The following is a 10,790-nucleotide window of genomic DNA, read 5'->3' on the forward strand; positions in this document are numbered from 1 at the left end:
GTGAAGATTTGCTGTCTTATGTATGATATGGTTTGTTGCTGTCCTAGTTCTGGAAGTACACATGCAAAACCAGCTTTCTTTATGTAGAGGAGTAAAGAAGAATAGAGTCCCAATTCATGGCTGGCATTAATGAGATGGGAATGTAAGAACTCATGGTATGGAATTTGCTCCTCCTCACACACAGAAAAAACAACAACCAAAACTCAGGAAAGTATCATTGCTATACTGCTAGAAAAGCCTCTGTGCTCAAATAAGCAAACATTTCTAACTGGCATTTCAAACATCTGCAGCTCATTATCACAGTATCACCAAGGTTGGAAGAGACCTCATAGATCATCAAGTCCAACCCTTTACCACAGAGCTCAAGGCCAGACCATGGCACCAAGTGCCACGTCCAATCCTGCCTTGAACAGCCCCAGGGACGGCGACTCCACCACCTCCCCGGGCAGCCCATTCCAGTGTCCAATGACTCTCTCAGTGAAGAACTTTCTCCTCACCTCAAGCCTAAATTTCCCCTGGTGCAGCCTGAGGCTGTGTCCTCTTGTTCTGGTGCTGGCCACCTGAGAGAAGAGAGCAACCTCCCCCTGGCTACAACCTCCCCTCAGGTAGTTGTAGACAGCAATGAGGTCTCCCCTGAGCCTCCTCTTCTCCAGGCTAACCAATCCCAGCTCACTCAGCCTCTCCTCGTAGGGCTGTGCTCAAGGCCTCTCACCAGCCTCATCACCCTTCTCTGGACATGCTCAAGCATCTCAACGTCCCTCCTAAACTGGGGGGCCCAGAACTGAACACAGTACTCAAGGTGTGGTTCAACCAGTGCAGAATGACTTCCCTTATATATACAAGTATAACTTATGAATGGCTTTTCCTAGCTCCTCTTTCCCACAAAGGTGAAAGCAGCTAAGGGCACACATCCCTCTTCTCCTGTCAGGGACAGAAATGACAAGAACTCAAAGCAAGGTGGATGTTAAGAGCAAATTCAAAATGGGAACGTGAATCAAACCAATTTTTTTCCAGCTCCTCTATCCCAGAGGCTGGATATCTATGCTTTAACACACAAAGAGAGAACAAGAAACATTCCTCACTTCTCTCTCCAGCTCTTTGACTCTGTTACTCAGTTGCTTCACTTTGGCTTTTTGACTCTCAGTCTCAGCAGTCAGCTCACGATTCTTTTTGGCCAATTCAACTATTTTAGTAGCTGCAACATCTCCAGCTAAACCAGATGTCCCTGAAAAGCACACAGAAAAGTAAAGGACATATCTTACAGTCAAGATTCAGGATGGATAACGGTTTTGTTCTCTGTCCAGCACACAATGGACTTTTATTGTCTAATCCATTTCTCTCAGGGCTGTGTCAGGCACTTAAATGAACAAGGGAGGGAAAAGAAGCGCCAGTGATTCCAGCTGGATCACTTGGCCCTTTGAGTCAGCGTTACATTGTGGCTAGCAAAAAACACACTTCACACTTCAGCAACAACCACACATCTTCAGAAGGGTGCAACAGTGGTCAAGGCAACATTACTCAGAGAAAAGGCAGGTATGTTTTTGCTCATCACTGTGAAGGACAGTTAGGAACAGGTTTTTGAGGCATGTTACAGGAAAAGACAACACTCTATTTTACACTATTGTTTGCTACTGAAAGAGGTGCAGAAACAGAGGTGCAAACTCTTCTAGACATCTGTTCTAAAAGGTCAGACACTGTTACAGTCAGGTCCTGGATAATGTCCAGGAAATTTCATTGTGCCTATTTATATGTCCCTTGAGATTATACATGGAGCCTTACTGTATTACTTCTGTAATTGCTCTTTAAAATGGACACTTCATTCACTTCCTTATCAGAGAGGGTTTGATTAGTGTTACCAATAGAGCAATCTCCAGGGCTGCCTGTATGTCCCTTGGCTCTTGCTGACATCACACAGGTGAAGAAAAATTCTCACACAAGTGCAAAATCAGTAGGTTGCACACAGTGTCCACAAAACCCTCTAGCTCAGCAATGAATACAAATTCTTGGTGGGAGCTATGAATATTGAACTTAGCTGCTGTCATTCTTTTTAACTCCTTCCTCCTCCTTCAATGCTCTGAAGCTAGGACTTTTCCATGAAGAGCAAGGGATGATAGATAATTCTTAAGGGAATTCTGAATCACACAAAACTCTGAGAGACACTGAAGAAGCTGCACACACTATAGCTGAGAACCCATTATGATTCTCCATCACCATTTCAAAACCTTGCAAAAAACACAAATGTATTCTTTTTAAAAGATTTTCCACTCTTCTTACTGATATATCTATTTTCTCTTTCCCCTTTCATTTAGAAGCTATGTTTGCCTTACTTCTCATTACATTATTTATTAATAATAGTGATTGCTAAGGATCACAGAATCCGACCCTGGAATTTTTCAAGACTAGGTTGGATGGGGACTTGGCTAACCTTGTCTAGCAGGATGAGTCCCTGCCATGGTAGGGGAGTTGGAACCAGATGATCTTTAAGGTCTCTTCCAACCCAAAGCATGATTCTACAAAATACTATAACTCAGCCAAAGCCAGGCTGGTGCTTCCATGTGGCAGTCTTCAAGTTAATTGCACACCTTTAATTAAAGCTTTTCATACCCAAGCAATGTAGGGGCGCATTTTGCCACAAAGCAGGTAGGAAAGCCAGTGGCAAGGTGGCATAACTTAGCCAGGCAAGCTGCAACAGCACATCTGGCTCCTGGTCCTGAGACAGAAACTTCTCATTTCTCCTACACACAAGCTGCAGGGAGTTTAAGAGTTAAATTTTAATTGAAGTGTTATTTAACTGTGCTTATTGCTTGTTTCTCACTTCTCCACTAGCCTGGACATCCCTGCTGTCCTGAACTACAGTGGCACCAAGTGGAGGAGGTGCAGTCTGCAGGGCTCGATTTTCCAAGGAGACCCAAGGCACTTTAGAAGAGGAACTATGATTTCTTTAGAAGTATGGTTTCTATGGATTATTTTTTGGTGCCAGTTTGCAGAACACCTGTGAGGAACGTGGATCAGTGAGCACCTTAAAAAAGCACTAAACTTAGAGGCATATAACTACCAGTAACAGTAACACAAAAACTTCCATGGGAACATGAGGAGAAAGTTCTTTGGTGTGAAGGTGCTGAAGCCCAGTCCCGAGCTGCCCAGAGAGGCTGTGGAGTCTCCATCTCTGAAGAGATTCCAAACGTGCCTGGGCATTGCAGGTTGTGGGTGGCCCTGCTTTAGCAGGACGGTTGGACTGGATGATGCCCAGAGGTCCCTTCCAAGCCCCATCATGCTGGGATTTTGCAGCTGAGGTCTGACCTGTCTGGCTACAAGAAGCCATGTTGCTAAGATGGGGAGTAGTAGCACTCTGAAAGCTCAAGGAGTAAGGCACATGGGGAGTAGTAGCACTCTGAAAGCTCAAGGAGTAAGGCACATACCCCATTCAATATGTAGATGCTATCATGTCAAACCACTGTGAAGAACCTTCCTCTGTAAATAAAGCAATGAGACCTCTTTATGTGGAAGAGACATTGATGTTCACTAATGTCTGCAAATGCCAAATAGTGTCAGCTTAGACCCTTGCAAGTCTTGAACCACAAAATCACAGAACTGTTTTGGGTGTAAAAGATCTTTCAAATCACCAAGTCCAACCATTAACCCAGCACTGCAAGGTCACCACTAAAACATGTCTCTCAGCACCACATCTGCATGGCTTTTAAATCCCTCCAGGATGGGGATTCTACCACTGACCTGGGCAGGCTGGTCCAGGGCTTGATAACCCTTTTGGGGATGGAATCATTCCTTATGTTCAACCTAAACCTTCCCTAGTGCCACCTGAAACTGTTTCCTCTTTGTCCTTGTCACTTGTTCCATGGGAGAGGAGATGGACCCCCACAGGTGATCCAACCTCCTTTCAGGGAGTTGTAGAGAGGTCTTCAGCCTCATTTTCTCCAGGCCAAACAACCCCAGTTCCCTCAGCTGCTGCTCTAGGTAGTTTAAGTAGCAATTCTGTGTGTTCACCAAATCTATGCCCAGGTGTCTAAGTATTTTCAAAGCTCAGAGTGGTTTCATTGCTACTGTAAATTTTTGCAAGCTCACAAAGTCTCTCATAGTTTAGAGCTGAATTCTGATTCTTCCTAGCAGAAGCTTATTAGAGGAGCGGAAATAGAGGCAACCACAAGATGACCAAGATACTCCTTTTTAGCATAAAGCAGGTAAAGGGACATCACATGGAGATTTCACTGCCAGGAGCTCACAATGGGTCTGTCAGCACACCTCATTTGTCATCAGCAGCAAGGAAACACTTGAACTAGCACAATGAGAATACAAAAGTTACTGTGTTTACCTGACAAAGCCACTCTGTCCTCCTGTAGTTTTTTCTGGAGTTGCTTTATTTCAAATTCTTTCTCTGTCACCAGTTTGTTCAGTCTGCAGTTCTCATCTTGGGCCACTTGGAGCTGATCCTGGAGCTGCTCGTTCTCAGCCTCAAGCAATCTGTGAAAAAAATAAACCAATGTCACTGTTATTGTGCTTCAAGCATATGTTTTCAGAGATAAAAATCATGAAATGTCTGCATGTTGGATGAGCTGAGCTTACCTGGAGTGAATTTACTGAATTGAGTATCTTAAACCAGCTGCTGGTCTGATTTGCTCATTCAACCTCTTTGTTTAAAAGAATCTACCCTTCTTTGCATTGTCTGGGGCAAAATATCAGAGATCTGGGACATTTACAGTGCTCTTGAGGTGACTGAGTAGTCTCATCTCACTCAGTTTTACTTACCTGGTTCTTCAGAGGAAATCAGACAGGCTCACCAGTCAGCATCTGTGACACTCAGGCTTTATTTTCTGTACTTACTGAAGCTAATAGAAGCCAACAGAGCATGGAGCTACAAAAGCTGCTCCTGAGGTTCTTTCTTTCAAAATGAATGTTTTACAGCAACTCACAAAAGACCAATTTCCTGTGTCCTCAATCTGATTTTCTTGGAACCCCACCAGGATGGACTGGCACCAGCTTGTATTGTTACTGTTGCTTTTTTGGATTCATTTAGAAACAAAGACTATCAAAAACCCTCTGAACAGAGGAAATGGCCTTGCTTCTCCTCGTCTTCAGTACATTTAGTAACATTTATGGGCTTCATCTCTCTAAGCCAGAGAATGAAGAACTTTAATCTCTTTGCTACTCTGACATGAAAGTTCCTCTGAAAGGAAAATCTAGAAGCTAAAGCCTCAGGGGCAAAATTCAATTACGGGCACTCAAGCATCAATTTGAAGTGCCCCAGGATTATCTGAACTCCCTGTGAGGCCAGCAGCCCCAACACAGGGGTTTTGGACAAACTTCTGAGGCCTGGGCAGAGAATTGAGAGCATCTCAGAAAGCAGCACCATGGATATATGACCGGTGCTATGAATGTTACATCCCCCAACTTCAGACGTACCCTTCAGCCAGATTCCTTCAGGCAGTACCATTTCAATATCAGATTGGATGAGCTCCGAGTAACCAGCTCTAGCTGAAGATGTCCCTGCTGACTGCAGGAGGGTTAGACTAATTGACCTTTAAAGGTCCCTTCCAATCCAAACCACTCTAAGATTCATTTCAGAACAGGAATGAACCCATCTCCTTTCCCCAGAGAAGAAACCAAATGTCCTAGGGGAAGCTGACACTCTGCTAAATGTGTTTGTGGCATTGGCCTTGTTAGCTCAAGTCAGTGGTTCTCATTTCACTTGCTTATGAGTTTCTTCAGATGAAGTTTCTTCATCTGAGTTTCAAGCTAAGGTCCCACTCCATACCAAGACAGGTGTCTCTCTGTGATCAGCAATCAAAATGTACACCAAAAATATCTGAGGAGGTCCTGTCAATGCACCCAGCACTGCCTACAGATCAGCTGCCAACTTAGGGTGACACGAATCACTTCTCTAACTGCCACTAAACATGCTGCTGATGAGACTCAGTTCAGATACCTACATACAGGTGCCATTTGGGCTGCTCACCCATCCCCTAGCTGCTGCTGAAGGGTGCATGTGGCCTGTAGTGTGCCTGTCATTCCCACATGGGAGTTCCTGACCCACTACAGAACCTGAGATATCATTAGACACCTCAGAACTGACCCCTAGAGTCTTATTATCTACAGTGTGACTGATTCTGGAGGTCTACATTTTGGTGACTTAATCTGTCATAGTGTCCCATCTCTTTGGACTGATTGCTCCAGACTACAACAGAAGTAGGTAGCTTGGATGATATCAGCCTAGATGTTACAGTATATCCCTGTGGCTATGGACATATTCACAGCCAGACAAATCACCTCTCTCAACAGTCACCTAAATCTTTTCTGTTCAAAACTTTTAGCAACCTTTCTGCTCCAGGTGGACTTTGGAGCTTTTAAAATGCATGCTCCACATGTACATGTCACCATTAATGACCTCTCAAAGCACTGTCACAAACAGCACAGTTAATTTATGGATTCATAATCCATAATTAAAAAGTGCACTTCTGTTTCAAAGCTGAAATCAAAGGGAGATCAAAGGCAGCTGTTTACAAAGGAGAAGAAAGCAAGCAGCAGTCTGGGCAGGAAAAAGGCAAAAACAAGTTATTCCCACATGTACCACTCACAGAAACGAGCCACAAAACTCTGCAGATCTCATTAGAGATGCAGATAGCCAAAAAGATTTTTTTTATAGTTAAATAACATGAAAAAAGGTTCTAATCTTTTAACACACCTGATCAGTGATGTGTTCCTCAGTTGTCTTCCAAATCTCATGAAAAATCACTTAGAGCAGAATGGCAGAAATCCTGACTGAACAGAGATAGAGTTTCCTCTGAGAAGCTTCTCCATCTCACCCCAGAGTGACTACACATTGCAAAGGAGGTAGCAGGTTCCACCCAAGTGGCTCAGCTACAGGAAGTCAGCCAGATGAAGCTTATGAGCAGACCGAAATTCAGGTGTCTTTCCTAAAGCTGTTACAGCTTCTCCATGTGATGGGGAGAATCTCTTAATCTTACAGACACAACAGAGAGGGCATAAAGCTACAGAAAGAAGCAAACAGACAGAAATGTCAGCTAAGCACTTGCCTAAACAAAACCTGGGAGTCACCTCAGTGGTGCTGCTGCTGTGCCTTTACCTTTTGCTGTCATCTTCACTTACAGGTTGTTCTGTTTCAAACAGGTTTAGATCATTTGGGATTCTGAAAGCTTCCTTTGCATTGCCATTATCACTGTTTTGCTTTTCTTTCTTCCTCTCCATTAGGCTTTGCAGACGCTTTTGCTGTTGCTCTTGATAAGCCTTAAATTGGCTTTTAAAATATTCATTCACTTTTATGTCTGACTCCATTGTTTACTAAAAGCATAACAAGAAGAAAATAAAAATTGTCAGAGAGCAGAGATCAATGTTGCTTTGAAAAACATCCTTTTCTAGCAGCTGTTTCTCAGTTTTTCCTCCCTGACCTCTCTAAGGTCTCCCCTTCCACCTCCTCCTCTCAGTCACTGTGCTCTTCAGCCCTACTGCCTTGCTTCAAATGCCTTTTCCCATAAACAGCTTCCAGTCTTCAGAATGTTCTTGGGTCTTTTTCACTCCAGCATTCTAAAAGCAATATTTTAAAATGGTTTAAACAGACCTGTTTAAATAAACAATTCTACAGAAGAGCAAATTGGGGTCAAATCCAAGTGAACATGGCAACATTACATCGACTAAAGGGAACATAGTCTATTTGCAGCTCTTCAGGCTTCCTTCCCACGGTGCAAGGAAAGATGCAGATCTCCTCCCTTTTTTGACATGGGACTGACAGAGGAAGAAAGATCTGTTTATCCTAATGCTCCATATGGGCAGTAGACACCAAGAGTGCAGCTTCTCTCTTTCCCCTAAATTTCTAAGCATTAAGTGATAACTTTAAAGTGATAATATTGCTGCTTATTTAAATGTCTACAGCTTTACTTAGGATGACTAAAGACCATCTGTTTTCTGATGTGTTCCACCTCCTTCACCTTCTGTTTGACATTTACCATCAGTAAAAAACTCAGTGCACCATTGGCCCAGGAAAAACAATTACTAACATTTTGAAAGGAACACCCTCTAGTGAGTAAGTACTACAGGACCTTTCCTGCACTAAGGCAGTGATCACCCTGATAAAGAGCCATACACCCTGTGTCCCTTTGTACCTCTATGGACAGAGAAACCCTGCCAGCAGCTTCACCTCTGGACACTAAGGACTGCATTAAGGACTAAAGAGAGCAAAGAGCAGAGTTCAGTGCCTCTGCAGAGCCCACAGACCTCGTGCCTACGAGTGATGGCTTGGGGACAGCCTTCAGCCCTCTAGCCTACCAGAGCACTGTTAGGGATTAAAATAATTTGCTTGTATAATACCAGTATTAATTTCATAATTGCTTAAAATGAGGTTTAAATGTAACCTTGTTTTGCCTTGATTAGCATGAGTAACTTGCTTAGCCTGAGCAGCTCTGCTGAAGCCTTCGGCCACAAGCAGTGAACTGCAGCTGAACTCTGGGAGGCTTTCAGGTCCTGCATCCTGTGAAAAGCTAGCCAAGCTCTCAGCAGGAGCTGCACCCTCAAGATAAGGGCAATAATAACCAGCCTGGAGACAGAAAAAAGGATTTATATGAAGAACAAGAAGACCTCAGACTCCTATATTAATATTGCACTGAAGTATTGTGTGACGGGTGGAGAACCTAGAACCATAGAATCAACCAGGTTGGAAGAGACCTCCAAGCTCAGCCAGGCCAACCTAGCACCCAGCCCTAGCCAGTCAACCAGACCATGGCACTAAGTGCCTCATCCAGGCTTTGCTTCAACACCTCCAGGGACAGTGCCTCCACCACCTCCCTGGGCAGCTCATTCCAATGCCAATCACTCTCTCTGTGAAGAACTTCCTCCTAACATCCAGCCTAGACCTACCCTGGCACAACTTAAGACTGTGTCCCCTTGTTCTCTCGGTGGTTGCCTGGGAGAAGAGCCCAACCCCACCTGGCTACAACCTCCCTTTGGGTAGCTGTAGGCAGCAATGAGGTCTGCCCTGAGCCTCCTCTTCTCTGGGCTAAACACTCCCAGCTCCTTCAGCCTCTCCTCACAGGGTTTGTGTTCCAGGCCCCTCACCAGCTTTGTTGCCCTTCTCTGGACACCTTCCAGCACCTCAACATCTCTCTTGAATTGAGAGGCCCAGAACTGGACACAGCACTCAAGGTGTGGCCTGAGCAGTGCTGAGTCCAGGGGCAGAATAATCTCCCTCGTCCTGCTGGCCACAGTGCTGATGCAGCCCAGGATGCCATTGGCTCTCTTGGCCACCTGGGCACACTGCTGCCTCAGCTTCAGCTGCTATCTATCAGTACCCCCAGGTCCCTTTCCTCCTGGCTGCTTTCCAGCCACTCAGTCCCCAGCCTGTAGCGCTGCTTGGGGTTGTTGTGGCCGAGGGGTGGAGAACCTAGATTTTTAGGGGCTAATTGCTCAGGAATGCCTTTGTTCAGGGTCCCTCTCCAGAGGCACACAGTCTGAGCTGAAATAAATTGACTCTGCGGCAAAACCTGGAGTCCAAACTCTTCTTTACAGCCTGGAAGGATGACTGGCGCCAGTCACACCTGGTCTCCCCTCTGAGAGTTAGTTCAGACAAGGGGTCCGGTCTGAGCCTCAAGGCTCGGCAGCAGGGTCTCCTTGGACCCTTCTGTAACAGGCACCCACTCCAAACTAGGCACAGAGGGATCTGCACGGAACTGCGTGGGGAGAGGAGGGTTCCCTCGCCTCGCCTCGCCTCCAACGCCCGCCCTGCCTGCGGCCTGCCCGGGCCGCACAGCTTCCCCTTCCCTCGGGCCCTCAAGCCTGCGGCTCACCCACTCCCCCAGCCTACCGAAACAGCCTTCCCGGGCCTCAAGGGCAACGGGAGCATGGCCCCAGCCGCCCTTTCCTGCCGGTTGCCGGTCCCACTAAGGGCCCGGCCAGAGGCCGACGCGGTTCCCACGGCAACAGCTGCAAGGGCAGGGGAAGGGCAGGGCCGCGCATGCGCCGTTCCCTCGGCCCCGCTCCGCGGCAGCTCCAGCCCGGCAGCGCCGCCGCCGGCAGCTCCAGCCCGGCAGCTCCAGCCCGGCAGCGCCTTCCCCTGCCCGCGGACAGCCCAGCCGGCCCCGCGGGTGCTGCCAACAGAGCTCCGGGGAGGAGTTGGGCAGGGAGAGGGAAGGGGGCTCTGTGCGGGGCAAGGGCGGCTCCTCATGCCCTCTGCAGCTGCACACCGGTGAGAGCAGCGAGGGGCAGCAGGACGGCACCGGCCCGGAGTGCCCTTTCCTGCCGCGCTGCCCGCGCTTAGGTGCTCGTTGGTTTTGTTGTTGTTCGGCCTGGAGAAGAAAAGGCTCCAAGGAGACCTTACGGCTGGGTTTTAGTATTTAAAGGAGCTGTAAGGAAGGTGGAGACAGAGGCACACACAGGCATAGAGGTTGGAGGGGACCCCCACACATCATCGAGTCCAACCCCCTTGCCAGAGCAGGACCACAGAATCTGGCTCAGGTGGCTTTTAGCAGATGCTGTTGTGATGGACAAGTGCTGGTTTTAGACTGAAAAGGGAGATTTTACCTGCATAGAAACAAAACCTCGAGCACAAGCCCTACGAGGAGAGGCTGAGGGAGCTGGGATTGGTTAGCCTGGAGAAGAGGAGGCTCAGGGGAGACCTCATTGCTGTCTACAACTACCTGAGGGGTGGTTGTGGCCAGGAGGAGGTTGCTCTCTTCTCTCAGGTGGCCAGCACCAGAACGAGGGGACACAGCCTCAGGCTGCACCAGGGGAGATTTAGGCTGGAGGTGAGGAGAAAGTTCTTCCCTGAGAGA

General features: G+C 47.0%; 1 protein-coding gene across 3 annotated transcripts in view; it reads right to left on the reverse strand.

Moving 5' to 3' along the window:
- Nucleotides 1-9,911, reverse strand: part of CCDC13 (coiled-coil domain containing 13) — a 35,612-nt gene extending 25,701 nt beyond the window's left edge. For 2 of the 3 annotated variants that reach the window (XM_064162387.1, XM_064162386.1), the window contains exons 1-4: nucleotides 9,824-9,911; nucleotides 7,097-7,311; nucleotides 4,328-4,476; nucleotides 1,083-1,225 (exon numbers count right to left, since the gene is read on the reverse strand). In XM_064162387.1, coding sequence (XP_064018457.1) covers nucleotides 1,083-1,225; nucleotides 4,328-4,476; nucleotides 7,097-7,305 — 501 coding nt within the window. In that variant the 5' untranslated portion in view covers nucleotides 7,306-7,311; nucleotides 9,824-9,911. Of the gene's footprint in view, nucleotides 1-1,082; nucleotides 1,226-4,327; nucleotides 4,477-6,694; nucleotides 6,996-7,096; nucleotides 7,312-9,823 lie in introns of those variants that run through there. The other variant, XM_064162388.1, reaches the window with a different exon arrangement.
- Nucleotides 9,912-10,790: the final 879 nt, after the last annotated feature.

Source organism: Pogoniulus pusillus, chromosome 23 (genome assembly GCF_015220805.1).
Source record: "Pogoniulus pusillus isolate bPogPus1 chromosome 23, bPogPus1.pri, whole genome shotgun sequence".
Classification (NCBI taxonomy): Eukaryota; Metazoa; Chordata; class Aves; order Piciformes; family Lybiidae; genus Pogoniulus; species Pogoniulus pusillus.